At 43.6% G+C, this 23344-nt stretch overlaps 1 protein-coding gene across 3 annotated transcripts; it reads right to left on the bottom strand.

Annotated features, from left to right (window-relative positions):
- Positions 1-4354: 4354 nt before the first annotated feature.
- On the bottom strand, positions 4355-20849 carry rest (RE1-silencing transcription factor). Of its 3 annotated transcripts, none has more exons than XM_080746183.1 (11): positions 20738-20849; positions 15834-16098; positions 14957-15177; positions 13478-13671; positions 12408-12712; positions 11221-11381; positions 10921-11004; positions 9541-9836; positions 8299-8494; positions 6124-7415; positions 4355-5115 (listed from the first exon to the last, which is right to left on the bottom strand). In XM_080746183.1, the coding sequence occupies exons 2-11, from the start codon at positions 16076-16078 to the stop codon at positions 4696-4698; spliced, it is 3414 nt and encodes a 1137-aa protein (XP_080602309.1). In that variant the 5' UTR covers positions 16079-16098; positions 20738-20849; the 3' UTR covers positions 4355-4695. The 3 variants fall into 3 exon arrangements, with proteins under 3 accessions (XP_080602309.1, XP_080602310.1, XP_080602311.1); XM_080746184.1 differs by having other exon boundaries at positions 13478-13668; XM_080746185.1 differs by having other exon boundaries at positions 13478-13665.
- Between the last annotated feature and the right edge of the window lie 2495 nt (positions 20850-23344).

Here is a 23344-nt window from a genome sequence, read left to right as displayed (position 1 = left end):
TATTGTCATGAACCAAGCACAACTTCCCCAATCTCTGAATGCTATAGAGTCTGGAACTAGAGTAACGAAAGCTGGCATTTCCGATCACGAAAATATATTTCTTATTTCCATTTCTGCTAAGCAGCAATCTATATTTGCTAACGAAAAAGTCGACAAGTCGACTTCATTACACAAGTCGACTCCCATCAGAATAAATACTTTCTATTGTTAAAATAGCCGATCTACATGCTCGCGAGGCGCGTTCTGCCTCTATATATGTGACAATTTGGACAATGTTTAATTAGTCATTTTACCCCTCTTAAACTTTATGTTGGTTTGTTTACAGCTGAGTGAGAAAACAATGTTTCACATTAAGTTAATCATCTGGGAACCCCCCAAAATATTCGGAGGGACGTGTGTGATGTGATGACGTCATCAAACGATAAAGTCGACTTCTTCAACTCAACTTTTTACTGAGTTGAGTCGACGCCCTTCTCTAAAGACGAAACCGAAGTGGGGAGGAGGAGGCTTCGGCTTTATATATTTTACGCTTCCGTTCTCCAGACTGTGACCGTAAGCATTAGAACATTGAGGGAGGCAACCAGTCTGGCCACAACATGACCACTTCTAAATGGTTGGTCGGTCTGTCTGTCTTTTCAGGCTACTGCTTGGTTTGGTGACATTTCAAACATTGACTCGGGTGCCAACAGCACCGGTTCTCTGGCAGTAACACAGGACCCAAGGGAGAGAACAGCTTACTGGCACGCTTGGAGAAAAGGAACCACTTGCCCTGCTAAGTTGACATTTGAACAGCTTAAGAGATTAAACTTATCGTTTTACTTTGCCGTTTAAGTGGGCACCGTCCTTTAAACTCCTAACAAGTCCCATAAACCACTATTAACTAACAAAAACATTAGTAAAACATCAAATACAAACATGACAGTCTGGACATCTAAATGACTACTAGAGCCTCTTTCTTTCTTTCTTAGCTCAACATTAACTTTGGCATCACAACTTAAAAGAGCAAGAACAAAAAAAGTAAAATATTGCACAGATCGTTTTCTACCAGGGAAGCAAGATAATTATGTACAACTGATCTCCAACCTCCGTGAACAGGGGACGCTCTGTAGGGCTTGGGTGTCACGAAGACCATGTAGATCTGCTATTCCCCCCCCCTGCTTTCATTAACCCATTTAGGCCTAGAATTAGAAGGATTCAAAAGACACTTATAGAATCGGGTCAAAATTCTAATGTTCACGACTTTTCAAAAATAGCAGATCTACGAGCAGCGCGGCACTCGGTGCCGCGCTGTGAGCTTGTATATCTGCTATTTTTCAATAGTTAAAGCATAAAATAATGATACACACAATGTGTACCCGTTCTAAATGGGTTAAGGACTTGTGGAGCCACCGGCCTTACAGAGGAGAAGCTTTGGGATCTCCAAAGTTTTACAAACCACTTCTCACAACTTCTCTCTAGGCCTTTGAAGTCTGATCCAATATTTATGCACTTTTAGTTCTAAACATAAGGGAACTTAACAGAAAACATTTGTACACACACAAAAAAAGAATAAGTACAAAATGATTGTCAAAGGCACAGAAGATGTTTAAAACAAAACATGCTGAGTTTCTAATTGTAGAAAGAAATCTTTGGATGTGATATAACCGTCTCAAGTGAAAAGAAAAAATTACCATCTCACCAACCTCAAACCATTACTGAATAATTCTGTCAGTCTGTAAGCGCTTTTCTCTCATGTTAACATGTTGTGTTATGGAGACTGAACAGATCAGCTTCTCACTGAGCAGCCATGGAGTTGCATGTTAGACGGTTTACAACTGGTCTAAAAGTGAGCGTTTTTTCACCGGCTAAGGCTTAAGTCTAGACCAGTGGTTCCCAAACCTTTTAGCTTGAGACCCCAAAGAAAGTTCGCCCGGGACACAAACTAGTGAAAATAGCAGATCTACAAGCTCACAACAACGCGGCACTTCACGCCACGTTGCAAGCTTGTAGATTGCCGATGTACTTCTTTATTTTTAATTCATGGAATGTCTTAGATTTTTTTGTTTTAAAATGATAATGAAATGTCAAATTTGTTTATTTAAAAAATATATACATCATTTTAGGGGAGGGGGAACATGTTTTGAAACGTATATATTTCTTTATGTTGAAAAAGAAATTGGAATTTTTACTATAGTGGGGACTAGGGCTGTCACAATTGTCATAATCGTTTCCAAGTTGAAACATTTTCCGATATTTTCTCAAAAGTAAAAAATAGTGGAAATAGCAGATCTACACGCTCACAACGCGTCGCGATGTGACGCGTTGTGAGCTTGTAGATCGGCTATTTCCACTATCAAAGTTCTTTTTTTAAGTATAAAGTTGTCAAATATGTCAGTAATTTCTATGTATATTTAGGTTATGTGTCATATCTACCATGTGCAACTTCAAAGCCTAAAAGCCAAACAGAAATGTAATTGTCAACGACAAAAACACAATTCAATTGTTAATCGCAATTATTTGAGTGACAATTAATCGTCATGTATAATGTCATAATCGTGACAGCCCTAGTCGGGACCCACAAAAATTGGTCCCCGACCTACAAGCGGGTCCTGACCCACCGTTTGGGAAACGGTGGCCTAGACGTTGATTAGATATTTTTTAAGTGTCTAGATACAAATATATTATAAATAGCCGTTGAAATGACATTGTTTCAACATCTGGGCTAAGCCTAAAAAAAACCAAAAAAAAAAACCGTTTACTTTTAGACCAGACTTGGTGACCATTTAGACGAAGAAATGCTCAGTGTGTAAATGTACATGGCATGTTACTGGTTAATTAGTATAGTACACCTCCCACTAACCTAAACCACGCATTTAATGATGAAAATTAAACGTAACAACCTAGAATATCCCAGGAAAGAAGTCCTGTGTCTGTTAAAGAGATACGTTTGTTGTTAGTTTATCGTATTTCATAAATCAATCGATACAATGAGAAACAAAGTCTTTATGCCAAGTTCAACTGATTACTTTAGTTAAAAGGAAACGTAGATAGATGCCCCGTCATCACTGAACGGATTTTCTTAGTCGATATGCTTTATACAAAATAATTACAATGTGGAGTATGACCATGTGTTTCTGTCTATTAAAAAAAGAAGAAAACACGAGGAGGGGAACTTGATAGAAAGGAGAACAAATAAAAAGGGCTTGGAAGCTAAAAATGTCCACAGCCATCATTCAATGAATTAACCAAGTCCAACTAATCTTTCTTTAGAGCGGAGAGCGTGGATGGATACACTGGAATAGATACAGAAACCCCAAAATAGCAGATGTACAAGCTCACAGCGTGGCACTCTGCGAGCTGAAAAAGTCATGAAAATGTGTGCAAGTCTTTGAATATTTCTATGAATGTCTCCTAAATCCTAACAGGTTTCTGAAAGTCCTGTTTCTATGTCAGTTGAAGGACCCCCAAAATTATGTATTTGGCCAAGGACCCCCTCCAACTAAAAATATTTAGTTCCAGGGACCCCCCCGGAGCAAAATTTGAGTTACAAATGTTCGCTTTAAAAATACATTATATTCAAAGACTTAGACAAATTTCCACGACTTTTCAAAACATAGCAGATCTACAAGCTCGCAGCGCAGCACTCGGTGCAATGCTGTGAGCTTGTAGACCTGCTATTTTTTCAATAGCTACAGTAAAGTATAAAATAATTCCACGCCTTAATGGGATATAGAAACCAAGAGATCCCATTGGCCGCTGCAGTTCATTGGAGCAGCCTGTATCGCCCATATTAGGGAAGGCACACTGCCGCTCCAAAAAAAAAAAAAACGTCTCCTGGCCCAATCACAGTGCCATCTTGTCAGAATCTAGTTGTATAAAACGTCTCAGTTACATTTTTTATACAACTACATTCTGCCCAAGTCCTGGGAAAGACACACTGCGATTGTCTACTTTGTTCAGGCAAAGAAATACATAATAAAAAAGTATGATAACCACTGCCCTACTGTAGATGCTTCCCAAGTGCCATAGTACCATCCTATTGTGGACTCTTTATATCAGTCAGTCTTGGTCGTTGGGTTGTCCATGTAGTAGACCAGGGTTCCCCAATAGGCGGCCCGTGGGCCATTTGCGGCCCGCGAGGGGCTACTGTCTGGCCCACACCAACCCCAGTAATAATGGTGGTATAAGAGCAGCAACAACACTAGTACATCGTCGTTGTCGGGTGGAAATCTCGTATCTCCATATTTGTACGTTCTTTCGCAAATCATACAAGGCCGTCGCACAAAAGTAGTGAAAACAGCAGATCTACAAGCACACAACGCCTCGCACCGCGAGGCGTTGTGTGCTTGTAGATCGGCTGTTTTCACTAGTTTAAATCATTTTTAAAATGATAAATTCAAAACGAACGGTTTCGGACATACAAGGGTTTCACCCGACGACGAAGAAAACTGTCGCTGGAGTAGCGGGAACGCCACTCGTCGCCCCCTGCAATGTTGTGGCCCTCGGCTTGGTACCCAAGACATAATTCGGCCCTTGGGGAAAACTAATTGGGGAACCCTGTAGTAGACACTGACCAGGTGTTCATTGGGTGGTTGGGTTGTCCATGTAGTAGACATTGACCAGGTGTTTATTGGGTGGTTGGGTTGTCCATGTAGTAGACATTAACCAGGTGTCGGTTCAGGTGTCTCCGGTACTCCCCCTCCATGGGGAAGGTGTTTATTGGGTGGTTGGGTTGTCCAAGTAGTAGACATTAACCAGGTGTCGGTTCAGGTGTCTCCGGTACTCCCCCTCCATGGGGAAGGTGCGGTCGCAGAAGATGCATGTGTGGCACTTCATCTCGGTGGGCGTGGGGATCTCCTCGGTGGGGCTCTCCGGGTCGTTGGCCGCCTTTCCTTTCAGGTTGTTGTTGTTGTTGTTGTTGAGGCCCGAGTCATCGCTGCCCTCCGAGGCGCTGTCGCTGATGTCGCTGCCCGCCTCGTGGCTGCTGTGGATGCCCTCGTCCTCCTCGGCGTCCGCTGGCCGGGTGGAGGGAGTAGGGGTGGAGGTGGGGGTGGTGGTGGAAGGCCGGCGGGGGAGCTTCAGGGGGGGAGATGGAGGTTTGAAGGTGTCCGGAGCCTGGTTGTTGTCCTTGTTGTCCTAAAGGTGAGGGCGATATGGACAAATATTACGTCATGATATTTGTCCAAGCGGTATCAGGATACACGATCTTATCACGGTTCTTTTTCATGTTGGTTTATATAGTCATTTTTCAAGTTACAGTCAGAGTTCCAACACATCTTAACCAATTAATTTTCAAAACTTTTTCAAAACGTTTCCAGAATATTTAACCCGATTTCCAGGACTATATAACAATAATTCTTCTCAATAATGAGTCGCTTACTCCTATGCGCAATGCCCAAAGACAGTGGTTCTCAAACTTTTCAGGCCTTGACCCCTGAAATAATCATATTTTAACTGGGGACCCCGGCACTAAGAGTTGAGGAATTTAAATAGCCGATCTACATGCTCACAACGGCGTTGCTATTTTCACAATTTCTGCCTCTAATATTTGACAATTTGGCCAATGTTTCATTTGTCATTTCAGAGGTATTAACAAAACCAATAACCAAAGACAGTGCATAGCAAATTTGTCCAGGACCTTCCAGGATCCTTGATCAATTCCAAAACTTTTCCAGTACTGGAAAAATATTTTTCTAATTTCAAAATATTTCCAGGAATGACCGTGTACAATACAGTACAATACAACCACCTACAAGGTAACAACAACTAAAAGAAAAAGGGAGTAACAGACCATTTATACCTCCTTTCGGGAGGTCTAAATTGACCCTTACAAGTATGTAACTCTGACAGTGTACAAATGGAACCAATTGGACCCGTAAGGGTCCATTTGGTTTCATTTGTACACTGTCAAGAGTTAAGGGAAGACGTTGACATTGTACAGTTTGAGAACTACTGATTTAGACCAAAATGCAGGTTTAAACAAATTCTGCAATGAATCTCTGCATTAACAATTCAACAGGATTTTTTATAAGGCTCTCCCTCATTGTATCACGATATACTGTATATAGGATATCTCTGAAAAGGCATATCGTGGAGACACTGCATCGTCTCAACGATATTTATCACCATATCGCCCAGCCCTACCTTGTCCTGGCTTGCAGTCATGGGTGTGGATGCTGGCTCTACGGGGCTGTTGTTCTGCTGGGGTTTGGTGGAGGTCTGCCCAGCATCGGGCACCGCTGTGGGGTCGCTCTGCTGGCTCTGCTGGGCCTGTGGGAGCTTCTCTGCCACAGAGGAGGAGCTCTGGCCGAGCTGCGGAGCCTCCTTGCTGGGAACCGGCACCTCCTCCTGGAGGCTCTTCTTGTTGCTCCTCCTGGTCCTCTTGGGTTTGACCGGAGGAGGAGATGGCGACGACGTCGTCGTCGTCTCGGTGTCGCCGTTGGGCGGAGGACACGCCGCCGCAGACGTGGGCGTCTCGGAGCCGGCGGCGCTGCCCGGGAGGAGGCCGGCGTCAGAGGGTCTGGTGGAGGACAGGTCCAGAGCCTCCGACGCTTTCCTCTTCACCGCCTTGGTCCTCCTCGGCTGGCTCTTAGCCGGGCTTTTAGCGGGACTGACTGTAGAGGGATGGTCTTTAGAGGGACTGTCTTTAGCGGGACTGACTGTAGAGGGATGGTCTTTAGAGGGACTGTCTTTAGTGGGACTGACTGTAGAGGGATGGTCTTTAGAGGGACTGTCTTTAGAGGGACTGTCTTTAGCGGGACTGTCGATAGCAGGACTGTCTTTAGAAGGACTGACTGTAGCAGGACTGTCTTTAGAAGGACTGTCCTCAACAGTTTCTTTGACCTTCTCCGCTTTCTTCCTGGCCCTTTTGGGACCTTTGTTCTTTGCGGCGCCGTTTTCGTTCTTCTGACTCCCTCTCTCTTTCTCCTTCTCCGCTCCCTCCTTCTCTCCCTCCAGTTTCTCCTGCGCTCCTCTCTCGTCCTCGGCTCTCTCCCTCTCAGCTCGTCTGGCCTGTGGCGTCGTCATCTTCGCGGCAGGCTCCGTCGTCGTGGCGTTGGCCTTGTCCTGAGCGCTCTTCTTGGCGGTGGCGGCGCTCTGCTGCTTCCTGGAGCTCCTCTTGGTCTTCCTGTCGGCGTTGGTTTCCGCCGCCTCGGCGCCTTCGTTTTTCGACGCGACTTCGGCAGTGGCGACGACGACGACCGCCTTCTCGGCCTTCTTCTGTCTCGTCGACGGCGTCGTCTTCTTCTTCTCCGCCGCCTTGTTGTCTTTGGTCGGTTTGGCGGAGGGTTTGTCCTTCTGGGGAGCGAAGCCCGTCTGGGTGGTCTGGGAGCTCTGTGTGGTCTGTGAGCTCTGTTGGCCGGTCGGTTTGATTCCCTCCTTGGTGGACAGGTTGATAGGCTGCTTCTCTGGAGCCTCTTCCTCCGCTGGTCCCTCGTCTATGGATGGGACGACAAGCGTTATTATCCTTTATGTATGCGATAACGTCTTGCTGCTTGGTCATTATGGCTTATATGGACACGACGGGCTGAATTATCAGCCTGAAGACGTTATAGCACTTATTACCCGGCTAATAAATAAAATTAATAATTTGACTCAAAACTAAAAACAAAACAAGGTATTAGGTAATATGTTTACAGACGTCTGAAAGTGCGTCCCCCCCAGCACAACACATCGCCTTGGAAACAACAAGGAAGTGCTGATCAAATAGAATCAATTTTCTGTTACTGCGTCGTCTACTTCTCGCATCAAATGTTTTTAAAAACATTCTTGAGAGCAACGTTTCGTAAATGATGCTGTGTGTTTGTTTACATGGCTGACATGTTGGATACAGCACTAAATCCACGCAGTGCAGCCGACAGCAGGTGCTCTGAGCCTTTGATGAGCAGCGGTGAATTATAGAGCGGAGCGGTCATTATACACCATTAATTCACCACTGATTTCAGCGCTCGACCAATCAGAATCAAGCATTCAACAAAGCCGGGTAATAACGAGATATAAAACACTGGTTCTCAACCTTTACAAGCCGCGACCCCCAGAATAATCATATCCTGACGAGCACTAAGAGTCGAGGCATTACATTGTGTATAACACGGTTCTATTGTGACAATAGACGATTTTTTCCCACTATCTATCAAATCTCTTTTCCAAAGAAAATAGCCGATCTACAAGCTCACAATGCGTCGCAACGTAGATCGGCTATTTTTTTGGGGGGGGGGGAAATGATCCGCCCCAGGATAATGAATGGATGTTTGGGGATATTTTGGATTATCGTGATAATATCGAAAATTGCGATTTCTTTGGTGACAATAATGGTCTTACCTTCGTCTTCCTCGTCCACTTCCATCAGGTCGTCCATCAGCTCCTCATCCTCTCCGCAGTGCGATGGCGTCTTGCCAGACTTGGCGGCGGCGGCGTTGGGTCCTTCGTCGGCTCCGTTGGCCTCGCTGCCGCTAGACGACTCCTCCTCTTCCTCCTCGCTGTCTGACTTCCTGATCGGCTTCTTCTTCAGCTTCACCTGAAGACAGGGAGGAGAATGAGCTGGTTGTACTTTACTCCAGGGGTTCCCAAACTGTTTTGTCTCCCCATGAATATATATATTTTTTTCATCCGAGGCACCGCTACATTAAATCGCCGTTGTCGGGTGGAAACCTTGTATGTCCAAAACCTTCTATTTTTGTCTTAGTATTCTAAAAACGATTTAAAATTGTGAAAATAGTAGATCTACAAGCACACAACGCCTCACATCGCGAGGCGTTGTGTGCTTGTAGAACACTACTTGTAGATTCACTACTTGTGTGACACTTTTGTATGATGAATTATTTTACCCAAAAACATACACATTTGAAACTTGGAGATACAAGGTTTTTGCCTGACAGTGACGATATTGATAATGTTCACTCCCAGCACCTTATCTCTACGGTGCATTCGACATACATACATACATACAGACGACCCAAAGCAGTCCAATTGGCTAGGACTGATCACGTGGCACACGTGCCGACGTCCTCACGTCACACCAGCGCCATACGTGCTGACGTAGAGTCAACACCAGGCTAACAGTTAGCTAAACAAATTATGTACTCACGTACTCACGTTTGCATAGTCAATAGCACTACTGTCCACATTCCAGTACATTCCATCACTTAGGCACGAGTCCCGATCACATTAACATAATCTTCATGTATGTACATCCCATTACAGCAACGTAACGTTACTCTTTTTAATTCGCGGAGTTCTTCACCGGAAGTGCGTCCGTCCGTCAAATATGTCCGACCGGAAACGTGCTGCGGCACAATAGTTCCGCCACAATAGTCCCCCCCCCCCCCCCCCCCAATTTTTTTTTTTTTTCATTTTTTTTTTTAACTTTTTTTTTTTTTTAAACTTTTTTTTTCAAAAAACCTTTTTTTTTAACCATATGAACTTTTCACGTTAACAACGAGGCGAGGGGGCGTAGATGTGAGCGGCGCGTAGTGCCGCGAACCTCTAGTATTTATACATTTTGAATTCTGGTACATTTTGCTTGTCAACAGAGTGTTTCACGTCGCCGTATCCCACACTGACCTTGGAGACGTCTATGGCCACGGCAGCAGCGTTGCAGCCGGCGTGTCTGGACTTGATGTGGTACTGCAGGTTGCACTTCTTGGAGGCGGCGTACTTGCACAGCGGGCAGAGGAACTGGCGCGGGTTGAGGTGCAGCTCCACGTGCTTCTTGTAGTTGGAGCGGTCGGCGGTCTTGTAGGAGCAGTACGGGCAGCCCAGGGGCTTGGGCCCGTTGTGCACCTGGCGCGCGTGGCGCGTCACCTCGTGCTGGTTGGCCGCCAGGTAGTTGCAGCTCTCACACTTGAAGGGTCGCTCGCCTGGAGCGAGGGGAGACAACGGGACGATCGGGTTTAACAAGAGACCATTGTGTTTGACGATACCGTTGTGTTGTTTCGGGGGAGGTTTTGGAACACGTTTGGCTCTTTAGGCTTCGTAAGTAAAAAATAGCACAGTATTACAAATGACATAAATTCAATTTACAAACGGGTAATCAAAATATACAATATACATTTAAAATAGGCCATATTTAAGACAATTATACTTTCAAAATTAATTAAAAGATTGCGCAAATAGCTGATCTAAAAGTACACAAGGCGTCACATCGCAAATTCTTTTTGGAAATGTTTTAAAATGTATGAACATTTTACCAACATGGAAACAGGCAATAACATTTGGGATTATCGCAAATAAACGTGATTAGGTGAATCGTGGCTTGTATGTATGCATACTCTCATGCATCAAAATAACAATAACAGAACATACGGCCACACATGACCGACCATCACAGCACACATAGACCTTACACACTGTGATGTCACAACATCACAGCACACATAGACCTTACACACTGTGATGTCACAACATCACAGCACACATAGACCTTACACACTGATGTCACAACATCACACATACAGTAGACCTCACAACAACACTTTACCAGACTGATCCAACAGCAGCTGCTCCCGATGCAACAGAGAACACAGGAATTACAGGTTAATGAGACAGAGACACACACACACACACACACACACACTAACTATCAAGAGGTATTAATCTTGTTAGCCTAATAGCTAATTCTACTACTGCCGCTATTAAACAGCTAACTCTAGTGTTAATGTGTCCCTGAAAATGTAAACTTGTTGTCTATGTGCAGAGTGAAGTGGTGACAGTGAGCAGAGTGTTCAGAGTGAGGTGGCTAGGGTTAGAGATAGGGTCAGGGTTAGTTGCTTAATAAAGTCTGGAGCTTCTTGAGTTACGAGCCCTTCCTGTCTTTCACTTTATCATATTGTTGCTTTTGCAGTTTGGAGAGGACGAGTGTTGTTTAGACCGCTAGGTTGAAACATACTGTCATAGTGATCTGAGTAGAGGGTTCATAGTGAAGTTGTATGTGTTCATACTGACCAGAGTGAGTTCTCATGTGTCGGGTCAGGTGAGTCTTCTGGGAACTGGAGTAGTTACAGTAGGTACACTGGAACGGACGCACACCTAAACAACACAACAACAACAACACACTTACAATGCTGTACAGCAGCTGTATACAAAAGAACATGGATACAAGACAACAAATGTACATGTGTACATCACAATAAGGCGAGGTCAGGGAAAGAACGGTTGGAGTGAGCTGGTAAATGAGCTTTGTGTGTGTGTGTGTGTGTGTGTGTGTGTGTGTGTGTGTGTGTGTGTGTGTGTGCGTGTACCTACCAGTGTGTGTGCGGATGTGTTGTATGTAGTTGCTCTTGCGGTCGGTGAAGTAGGAACACTGGTCACAGGTGTGCAGCTTGGAGGGGAAGTGGTTCCTCAAGTGTTTCCTCCAGTGGTACTGGCTGACCGTGGTGTACGGACACAACGTGCACTTAAACACCCTGAGGAGACCATGGAGATTGATACATTAATTTATTGATCCATTGAATACTTAATCAGTCAAGACATGTAACAGCAGGTGATAGAGTAAGACATTACAAAGTGATGTTTCAATTTTGGGGGGTAATTTTATTGTTTACCCTGACCAATCAGAACCAAGCATTCAGCCAAGCCGTGATTGGTCAATCACTGAAATCAGCTGTGTGTTATTTCAGTTAGTTCTATAACAGACCGATGCCCATTTAAAGGGTCAGAGCACCTGCTGCAGTGCTTGGGTGTTATGCCCTATCCAACATGTCAGCCATGTAAACAAACACATTTCACGTCATTTACAACTAAACGTTGCGCTCAAGAATGTTTTTGAAAACGTTTGAAGTGAGAAATAGCCGACGCAGTGACAGAACATGATCAACACTTCCTTGTTTTCAGAGGCGATCGTGGAATTGTGAAATACTTTCGTTACCCTAAGCAAGGAAACACTTGTTTTGTTGATACTTTTGGGTCAATTTATGAATGTATTTACTGAGTTACTAAGTAGCCGTGTAATAAACAGGTTGGCGGTCATTACAGAGAATCAAATCCCTTCAGGATGATAAAGGCACCTCCGCAGGCCTTATCATCCTGTCGGGATTTAATTCACGTTTATTATCCTTTACACCAGTAAGACTCCATAATCGGGGGATAAGCGACCGTCAGGTCGCATACACAAACTTTAGAAGGCAATGGTAAGCAATCAGGAGGGAATATGGGAAATGGGACAGATTCATGTTGATGACCGGACTTTAGAGATTCTGTGTACCGCGTTGGGTGATTTTAGGGCAAAATCTGTAGGAGCAGTGTCCAAAAATGTGTCTTGCTAGAATCGGCCTCATGGTGGCGCTAGAAGAGGGCCATGTGAGAAATGAAGGGTGGAGGTTGTGGTTTGGCAGCCAAGGAGTGTGTGTGAAAGGTTTGGCATGGATAGGGGCAATGGTGGCGGAGATATGAGTAGGGCAAAAGTGTGACGTGATGTGTGAACATGTTTCTACCTGTGGTCCTCCCCCTCCTTGCTGTGGTGCTTGAGGTGGGCGATGTAGTGGTCGTAGCGGTTGGTGTTGTAGCCACACCTCTGGCAGCGGATCATGCCCTTGTTGTCCAGGTTGTTGTTCACTGCCTCGTCTCCGTCACCCTCTCCTCCTCCTCCCCCTGCCCCGGCGGTCCCCTCGGCCCCCGGCGGACCCCCCGGGGTCCCGTTGAGCTTGGCCTTGTTCCTCACCTCCACGCGGCTGAACATCAGCAGCTTGTTGGAGCTGTGGGTTCCCAGGTGCTCCACGAACTGCTGCTCATTGTGGGCCTGGAGGGACATAGGAAAGTTACAACCACTAACTAACTATTAACTAACTAACTAACTTACTAACTAACTGCTGCTCATTGTGGGCCTGGAGGGACATATAGGAACGTTACAACCACTAACTAACTATCTAACTATCTAACTAACTATAACTAACTGCTGCTCATTGTGGGCCTGGAGGGACATATAGGAACGTTACAACCACTAACTAACTATCTAACTATCTAACTAACTATAACTAACTGCTGCTCATTGTGGGCCTGGAGGGACATATAGGAACGTTACAACCACTAACTAACTATTAACTAACTATTAACTATGTCTGTCTAACTAACTAACTAACTAACTAACTAACTAACTGCTGCTCACTGTGGGCCTGGAGGGACATAGGAAAGTTACAACCACTAACTAACTGTTAACTAACTATAACTAACTAACTAACTAACTTCTGCTCACTGTGGGCCTGGAGGGACATAGGGAACATTACATATCACCACTAGCTAACTAACTAACTATTAAATAATGGCGATTAACATGATATTATCACAAATCATCAAAATATACTTAAAACTGTAAATGCTACTTTTGTTAAACCACTTCTCTTCTTCTAAACCAGAATCCCCAGTATCCCTATTCCAAATAGCTCACACGAGAGAGCTTGTAGATCTGCTTCTTTTTTTTTTCATCCTAGTGTATGACGGAGGAAAATTTCTCGATAAATGTAAATCTCCGAGATACAATTATTGTGAGACTATAAACGGTAATTACCTGGAAGCCGCAGGGCTTGCAGAAGAAGGGTTTCTTCTTCTTGGCAGCCTCGATGCCCTGCAGAGGGAGAGAGGGCGCCCCCTGGTGCTGGTGGACGGTGCGGACCACAGACACCCTCTGCTGTCTCTGTCCTGCTGTAGTTGTTGTTGTTGTGGTTGTGGTGGTTGTTGTTGGTGCTGTTACTGCTGCTGCTGCTGAGGAGAGGTCAATGACATTATAGTTATATAAAGGGTGAGGTCGCATGTCACCCTGAGGTCGCATGTCACCCTCAGGTGTATAGCTAGATACCTCTTCCTCTGCAGCAGTTCGTTGGCGCGACTGGTAAAAAAGGACTGGCGGAAATGTGAAAGGCACGCTGCCACTCAAAGTGACTACTGGCCAATCACAGTGTGCCTTTTCCGGGACTTAAATTCAATCCAAAGGAGCTTTATTGGCAGGAGGAGACAAACGTTTACATTGCCAAAGCAAGTGCCTCTGGGAAAGAGGGAGTCTCTAATTGGCCTACAGAACGCCTCCTTCTGTGACACACGTGGAAGCGTCCTTCAAAATTCCAGAAGCTTGCCTTAAAAAATGCCAACGCCTACACTTTCTTAAGTACCTGCTCTTATGCCTTAACTTAAAGGCCTGTCCATATTGTCTCCGACCACCAAACCTTTCGTCGGAAAGGTCCGGTTCAACTACTAAATGACGTCACTCGTATCTTCTGAAAAGCATTACCCCGAATTAGAGTTCGGAAAGCTGCACGTCGGAGAGTCTGAACTCTCCAACGAAAAGTTTGGTGGTCGGAGACAGTATGGACAGGCCTTTAAGGCATAAGAGCTGGTACTTAAGACAATCAAAATAGAGCCCTATAACTCAAATTAAACAAAAAACTAGAAAAGATTATACTATAATCTATGCCAGGGGTTCCCAAACTTTTTTGTCTCAGGGCACCCCATAAATATTTTTTTAATCCGAGGCACCCCTACATTATAATTTTCACTCCCAGCACCTTATATTTATAGCATATCGTCGTTGTCGGCTGGAAACCTTGTTTGTCCAAAACTGTTCGTTTTGTATTTATCATCTATAAAATGTACTAAACGAGTGAAAACAGCCAATCTACAAGCACACAACGCCTCGTGTGCTTGTAGATCGGCTGTTTTCACTAGTTTTGTGCAACAGTCTTGTATGATGAAGCAGGGCTTTGCTTTACCAAAAGACGTACACATTTGAAACTTGGAGATACAAGGTTTCTGCCCGACAGTGACAATATTTTAGTGATTATGTTGCGAGGAAAACGTTGAGATAACAGCCATTTTGGTTAGAACTGACTGAAAATAACTTTCTACTTCAAGTTTAAAATGATACTAAATATTTTTTCAAGTGTCCAAATACATTCCAAATATTATCAAATTATCTCGCGGCACCCCTGGACTGCCGTCGCGGCACCCCAGGGTGCCCCGTCACCCACTTTGAAAACCCCTGATCTATGCAGACCTTGTTGTCTGGGCTGATAGCGGGAGGCTCTGGACAGGTCTTGGGCCCTCAGCTGCTCTTCATCCTCCTCCTCCTCCTCCTCGCCGTGTCTCCGGTGGGCGTGGTTCTCCGCCACCGCGAAGCCGCTGGGAGCCGGGGATTCTGGGTACTCTCTGGGAGCCGGGGATTCTGGGTACTCCACGATGCAGACCTCGCGGTGGTTGTGGTCGTCGTAGCTGTACCTTTAAACAAGGTTTACGCGCACATTTTTAAACGATCAATAGATAAAAGTATAAAATAACTGTTAACCCATTTAGGCATAGAATTATTTCATGCTTTAACTATTGAAAAATAGCAGATATACAAGCTCACCATGCGGCACTCGGTGCCGCACTGCAAGCTTGTAGATCTGCAATTTAAAAAAAAAACATGATTTTTTTGGCAAGTCTTTGAATATATCTTTTTAAAAGCGAACATTTGTAACTCAAATATTTGCTTCTGGGTGGTCCCTCCCTGGTACAACATATTTTGAGATGGGGGTCCGTGGCCAAATACATGTAATTTTGGGGGTCCTTGGTATGAAAGAGTTTGAGAACCACTGATTTAGAAGAAGGATTTAGAAGACATTTATATAGAATCGGGTCCAAATATTCAAAGACTTGCACAATTTTTCAAAAATAGCAGATCTACAAGCTTGCAGCGCGGCACTCTGAGCCACGCTGTGAGCTTGTATATCTGCTATTTTTCAATAGCAGATCTACAAGCTTGCAGTGCGGCACTCGGTGCCACGCTGTGAGCTTGTATATCTGCTATTTTTCAATAGCTAAAGCATACAATAATGGTTAAAGTGGTGTGACAGATTCCAGATGGTAAATGGGTCTAATTGAACTGAACGTACCTGATGATCCCTTCGTCCTCGTCCTCGTCAGAGTAGCTGCAGCCCTGCACCGTCTTCAGCTCCATCATCTCCTTCTCGGCGGCCGCTCCGCCCGCCTCGGGCCCGGCTCCGCCCTCCGCCCCCGTCACCACGGCCACGTTGGCCAGCATCACCAGCTGGGGGGCCGGCAGAACGTTGTGGGGGTCCTCCATCACCGGCAGCCCCAAGGGGAACATGCCCACCGACAGCACCGTCTGAGTGGACATGGGGACGTCCTGGCACCACTCTGTGGGCAGCACAACGCCGTTTATTACTAAAAGCCCCTTTTCCACTGACATGGCCCAGGCCAGCACCACACCACTCCACATGGTGTCAGGAACATTCGCCTATGATTTTTTCGCCTACACATGCATTTGGTCCTTTCGCATGGCATTTTCGCCGTGGAGGAGAGTCTTTTCACCTATCCTGTCTGGCCCATTCACCGCAGTTGAAGAGCCAGTTTGCTTGCCTTAGACTGTCCATGTTTGCATGACAGTGGTGTTACCTCACCTGTCAAACAGTGACCTTTACACATAACCCAGTTCGCAAATACCGCCATCTTGGATATTTCGCGTTGCATTGGGGGTAAGCGCAAAGCTATCTGGGAGTAAATGGGTCCATGAGCGTCTCAGCTGCTTGGGATATGCTTTGAGTGTACGCGTCTTTGCTCTCTACGTGCCGATTATTAAACTGTTTTATGTTATAGCGCTGCACTTCTTCCACTTTATCACAGATGCAATCTGTTACTGTTTTTATAATTAACAAAATAATGTCTATATTAATCTACTCGTGCAGACTCAGAGGGCTTGCCAAAAAATAAAATGAATAAAGTGGGCGCAAGGGAACTGCTTGCGCGATGCGGTCGCACAGTAGCCTACCAATTCATATGATTTGGGCTTTTACATCTCATTCAACCTTAATATGCAAACATGTTTTGTTTTGTTAATGTTATGTCATGATGGCGCAAGCAACTTGCCTGCATCGTCACCAACTTTCACCACTTTTCTTGGCACTTAATCCATCCATTGCTGTGATCAGACAGTCACTGTTCTTGCTCGTATCCAAGTGGCACTGATTCCACGACCCATAGAAGTTTGTATCCCTGTTTTATTATCCTTAACCGGGTCCGGTTCAGATCACGCCCGGTTCTGTTTGTCATAACAGTAAACCTAAACCCCGACTCCAAGCGAACCAACCGCGCTGATAAATTGGAGAAAATGTGCTTCGAGCCTTCGCCGTACGACGGTGTTTCTGCATATCTAAATGGCAGATATACAAGCTCTCAACCTGGCGAGTTGAGACGTGTTGTGAGCCTGTAGCTCTGATATTTTCAGCGCGCAACACCATCGTACGACAACTAGGCTGATCTATAACAGCAGCAGCAGCTGTCAGGACAGAGAGTCCGAGCACGATACAAACTTTAAATGATTATGAATTTTTAATGGTTGTTCTACTTTATCGAAATAATAATAATAATAATAACAATAATAGGCTTAAATTATAAAATAGCCTAATAACAGCATTTGGCCAGGCCAGGCGGCCACATAGCCGGTGGTCTTTATAATTAAGAGCCAATTCAATATTTTAACAGTCAATGGCATATATGCCTATTTATTGCAGCAAACGTGATTTGATTCTTATTAATATACTTAATATTTATGTGTTTGTTTGTTTTGATCCCACGATGTTGTAACCCATGTTCGGTGTCAATTAATTATATTATCTAATGTAATCCTGGGCGCTACCTCTGCCAACCTGGAGACAATAACGGACTATTAGACTTACTTTTATAGCACTTTGTAACAAACAACTGTGGATAGCATGACGTCTTCCCAGCCGTTTCGGAGGGTATCAGGATCGGGAAGACAAATTATACCCCCATCTAAAATTAGTTTGGACCTCCTCTGGTCCTCTATTTCTGTAATCTGTAGCGTATTGTTTTGGTGGTTGCAGATTTAAAATACATGCTGCACGGCAACAGGCAACTAAATCCTTCTTTAATGCATTTGACACAACAATGTCACGGTCTAATAGATAGCGTCTTAGATGAGGAACATTTAAATTACTAAATGGGTCATCTGCGTCCGTCATCCTCCAAGACTATCATCAAACCCAATTGCGGCTCTGAGATGCGCCCCTAGCGTTGGATGCGCATGGACCCAAACAATCCCAGAGACCTTTGCGAATACCCGGAATGCATTGTGCCATATCCAAGATGGCGCTATTTGCGTACTGGGTTATGGCTATCCTATGCACCACCCATAGAAATCACATTAATACAGATTAGAGCTATTGGAATCAGGTGCGTCCAAATAATTAAATGGGTTAGATAATCACCCGCATCACGGTTACTTCTTCTTCTTTCGTGTATCATCGTCCTTGATGATTGGTTGACAACATTGTATTTCACAAGATTTCTTGTTACTTAGGGGAGGCCATGGGGCTGGCTGTTGTCTTCCCCCCTTGCTGACGTCGGCTTAGGCAGGGTTTGAACCACTCACCTTCTGCACGAAGGGCATATGCACTAACCACTACACCAACGTCATGCCCCATCACGGTTACTGAGGTTAGGGTAAGGTTTAAGGCTAAGCATAGTTTTACTGAGGTTAGGGTTAGGGTTAAAGTTAGGTTTTGGTGGTCGGACCAAAGCAATTTTAGGGTGTTCGACCTAAGGACAGACGTGTACCCTGTTTGACACCACTGTCACAGTCACTATAATATTTAAATGACAAAGGGATATAATGCAAACATAGACAGTCTGACAGCAGAATTGAGCATAGGCGAAATGGCTCTTCAACGGCGGCGAAGCGGCCAGACAGGTTAGGTGAAAACACTCTCCTCCATGGCGAAAGTGCCATGTGAAAAGACCAAATCCATGTAGGCGAAATAATATAGGCGAAAGCGCTGGTGACCCTCCACACCACCGCCCACTTGTGCCAGGTTTTCCACTACAAGGACCTGGGTAGAGTGGTGTGAAAGTGGTACTAAACGTGGTACTAAAAAAAGTATCCAATCTAGAGTAGGTCTGAGCTAGGCCAAACAGGGCCAAACACTTCATAATGACTGATCACTCACTGACTTTTAATTTAGACCACCAGGATATAGTTGTAATGCATGATAATAGAGTATATTGTGTTATAACCACTGTTATAATCTATTATAGTGTATTATAATTATCATAGTAGTGTATTATAATCACAGTTATAATCCATTATAGTGTATTATAATTTAGGATAGTTGTAATACCAATTTATATTGTATTATAATCACAGTTAAAAAGGTCAATGTGTTTCTTACTGATAGGGGTACTATTGGGTAATGGAAAATGTAGATATTTAGGCCTAATTATTGAATTAGTCATCTTTGTGAATGTTTTCAAAAATAGCAGATGTACAAGCTCACAAAACGTTGAAAAGGAGTGCAAATCTTTGACGATATATAGTTTTAACCCAAAGACTTGCTTCAAAATAGTTTGAGAAGGCAAAATAGTAAATACATAGGCTATACTTTTTGGGGGAGTCTTTGACATGAAAAGGTTTAACATAGGATTTACTAAAAATGCAATGTGTCTGAGTTTATTTTCTCTCTTTTATTTCTCCTATAATGACATGATGTCTAGACTATGAAGACAGCAGGCAGGCCTTTCTGCAGGCCAGAGGTTTGATAGCAGTGGAGGCCATTTTGAAACAGCACCACAAGCTAGTCGACAGCGACCCCACACACACACACACACACACACACACACACACACACACACACACACACACAATTATTGTGTGTATCATAACAGCAGCACACACAGCAAATTATAATTAAGGCGAACAAAGACAAAAACAAGCAATGGAGACGCGTTCCTAGTCTGTCGGCATTTAGATACAGAAGGAATTCGTACGTTAAACTTTCTTACGTAAATAAATAAGACACTACCAAGTACATTTTTTTAATTTAATAAATCAGTTTAATTCGTGCTGAAATGCAGCATAATGTGGACTGATTCAATGTGTCTTTGACTAATCTGTTATGATTATAAATAAAAACGGGTTGATTTGTATTTATTTCTTGATTTTAGAGTTCACTTTGAGTTGTTTTTTGTTTGTAATCTATCTTTTCATTTACCGCTACAGTTTGATTGTTAAAAGGTAATGATAATTAGATTAAAACAAAAGTGTGAAAAGTTTAAAGTTGAAAAATAAATCAAACATCAGACATCAGTCGCTGTCCAGCACGAGGAGGCCTGGTGCTACACACAAACCGGTGACCCATCTAATTCAGACCTCAACCCCAAAGTGTCAGGTTACAAAAACGGCTTTTTTATTACTTTATTTTACTTTCATTGACATTGAAAATTTGACAAAGGCCAAATCATAACAGTGTCTTTCATAAGTTATCTGATGCAACGAGAAAAACAACTCAGAAGTGTTACTTCTCGCGCATTTGATTCATAAAACAGCGACCCCTGCGGTCACCGCTTTCCACGGGACATCAACCTCGGCACAACAACCACCAAAACTTGAGGCGGAGGGGAAAAAAACTTATTTTCCGGAAGCGAAAAGTAAAAGTCGGCAAAGACTTGAAAATAACGCAACAACGACTATAAAAAGTAAAAAACCCGTGTCCGCGTCGTCCGGGCGTCGAGTTCACGTCGACTTCTCGTCACAAAGTGCGCGTTTTGAGTGTTTTAATCAGAGTTTTTCGGCGTTGGGGAAAAGTGTTAGCCGTGGTGCTGAAAAAATCAGCCCTGGACAGCGCCTTCACGCAACCCCCACCACACACACACATTAGAGACTCCATTTTACCAACACTAAAAGTTCACTTTGTTCACTCAAATCTAAACATCTTATGCACTTTTAACAAGGCTTTTAAGTGAGATTATGAGTTGGTCTTACCGTTGGAGCGACTGTTTTAACCCCACTCTTCCTCGGTCCTGTGGTAAAGCAGTGTTTTTTTCGCAGAGAGAACAGAGAGAGTGATAGAATGTAGGAGAGAAGTTTCTCTACATTCCAACACACTGAAGCTGTATGTATGCTGGGTGTGTCAACATACACTCTGTAAGGGACAGCACTTCCGCCGGGGGACTACACAATAAAAGCTCAAGGTACACACACCCATCCCACTAAAGTAGGGTGACCATATTTCCAGCCACTCAAACCGGGACGCAAAACACTGTTGCCTAAAACTGGGACCCTAAAATCAATGCGCACGTTACCGCGCACGCACGTGCCCATTCTCTAACGTTCGTGCACGCGCACACATGCACCGCAGGGTTGCATACAGGCAGTGAGTGATTGACAAACAGCCTCAGCGTTGAATTCAGACACGCAATGAATTTGTTCATGTTTTCTGATTGGTTAGGTGAACACGTTTTCATGAAAAGAACATAATAAATGTCTATGTAACCACTGAAAACAGCTACTATTATTTTAATTCTGGCGAAAACCGGGACAATTTTGCAGTGAATGTTGAAAAGCGGGACATATCAGTGTTTTAAAGATATTTGTCGGGACACCGGGACACGCAGCTTGAAAACGGGACTGTCCCGGGTAAAACGGGACGTCTGGTCACCCTACACTAAAGCACTAGGCTAAAATTGATCTAAAAGTGAAAGTTTTTTTAGACGTCTAAGTTTAGATTTGACTATATAAAGCCGCTGAAATAACATCTAAAAACGTTCAACCCTTTTGGTCCGTTATTTATTGGGCATTTGACGATTTGAGGACCACCATTTGATGCCATTTAGCCTCCTCTCGCACACTCAAATGTCAAAACTTAGAATATTTAGCAATTCTTCTACGTTCTCTTCTTGTAAATTAAGTAATGCAGATGTTTCACAATAATTGAACTCTTGATAGTGTAAAATAAAACAAATAAAACAAAAAACAAAAATATTCATTTTACACTCTCAAGAGTTAAAGGTCAATAAGTGTCCATTATTTGGTTACCAACTCTCCATCATTTAGCTGGGGACCACCTGGAACACCCTCAAAGGCCACTGGTTGAAAACCACTGATCTGAGAAGGAAAAAATAATAATAGCGGTGTAAGAACTAAACACACACATACTGTTATTTTGAAGGTAGACAGCAGCCACTTCCTGTGCTTGTGCAGCTTTCTGCTCGTGCGCAGACAGCAGACTGATGACGTTTTACTGAACTTTTACTTCATGATTCAGGATTGTTTTATAGAAGTGTGGAAATACCTTTTTTTGGCAGTTTATTTTAACAGGGCGGGGCGTTTGATCAGAAACAGATGATTTAACTCTGACTTATTTCATACAGAGTTTGTACAGCCAATACATTAAACTATGTGGCCACTGACACAGTGCTTATAACCATAATGACTGTGTTATAAGCATAATGCATGTATACTCATGTATACCTTATGAGTAAACATACAATGTTTTAGCCTATCATGTGTCATCATTATTGTTATAACGCATTATGAGCATTTATGAGTGCTTATAACTTAATTATACGGTGTTAGGCTATAAGTAGACCTAGATTATTAAAGGTGTTTGACACGCAGCCTGTTACCAAAATAAGATCAAAGGGACACTGTAGTGTTGCTGAGGTGTTGAAGGCAGCTATCAAAGACTCCAATCATGAATAATTGCTTTAACCAACGTTTCAACTACAAAGTCTTCAAGACAGCACTGCAAAACCCGACTAATGAAATTGATTACAATGACATTCTCCCTCCTTTAAGGGAGGGTATGTGATTTTCGTTGGTTAAAATAAGTGTTAGCTCTATATTCTGATAATAATCATTTCAGGTTTAGGTTTTGTTCAGTAACAGTGTATAGCTCTACATATGGTGATAGTAATCATTGTTGCTATAGTGTTTGTTCAGTAACAGTGTTAAATAGCTCTATATTGTGACACGACAGTAATCATTGTTGCTATAATGTTTGTTCAGTAACAGTGTATAGCTCTACATATTGTGATAGTAATCATTGTTGCTATAGTGTTTGTCAGTAACAGTGTTAAATAGCTCTACATTGTGACAGTAATCATTGCTATAGAGTATTTGTTCAGTAACAGTGCCATGGGTTACTAGTTTAAGTAGTATTAACATGTCATGAAAAGCTGAAAATAGACTTGTCGGTTGTTTTAATAGATGTATTAACAGTGAACATTCCTGCAGTTGTGTCACAGTTCTATTTTTACACTCCCAGAGATGGTTGGGTTCCATTTGTACACTCTCAGAGTTGCAGACCCTGTAAGGGTCCATTTGGTTCCATTTGTACACTCTCAGAGTTGCAGACCCTGTAAGGGTCCATTTTGTTTCATGTGTACACTCTCAGAGTTACAGACCCTGTAAGGGTCCATTTGGACCCCTGGTTGGACCCCTGACCAGACTTTTTTGAGAACCAGTGCATTACAGAACCTGGCAGTAGTGATTACACAAATAGGAAGTGGTCTGTGTCTTTTTCACAAAGCACAATTTCACAGTTACAAGTCTCTATGTGTAGCCAGACAACTATTCCACAATTCTCTG

Source organism: Nannobrachium achirus, assembly GCF_963921795.1.
Source record: "Nannobrachium achirus genome assembly, chromosome: 17".
Lineage (NCBI taxonomy): Eukaryota > Metazoa > Chordata > Actinopteri > Myctophiformes > Myctophidae > Nannobrachium > Nannobrachium achirus.
This window is presented reverse-complemented; position numbering and strand designations above follow the sequence as displayed.

Coding starts and splice junctions, on each gene's coding strand:
- rest (XM_080746183.1), bottom strand. CDS start 16,078: ATGTCCACTCAGACGGTGCTGTCGGTGGGCATGTTCCCCTTGGGGCTG. Junction 15,178..15,833: donor GAGGACGAAGGGATCATCAG/GTACGTTCAGTT, acceptor CCTTGTTTAAAG/GTACAGCTACGACGACCACA. Junction 8,495..9,540: donor TGGCCATAGACGTCTCCAAG/GTCAGTGTGGGA, acceptor CCCTGTCTTCAG/GTGAAGCTGAAGAAGAAGCC.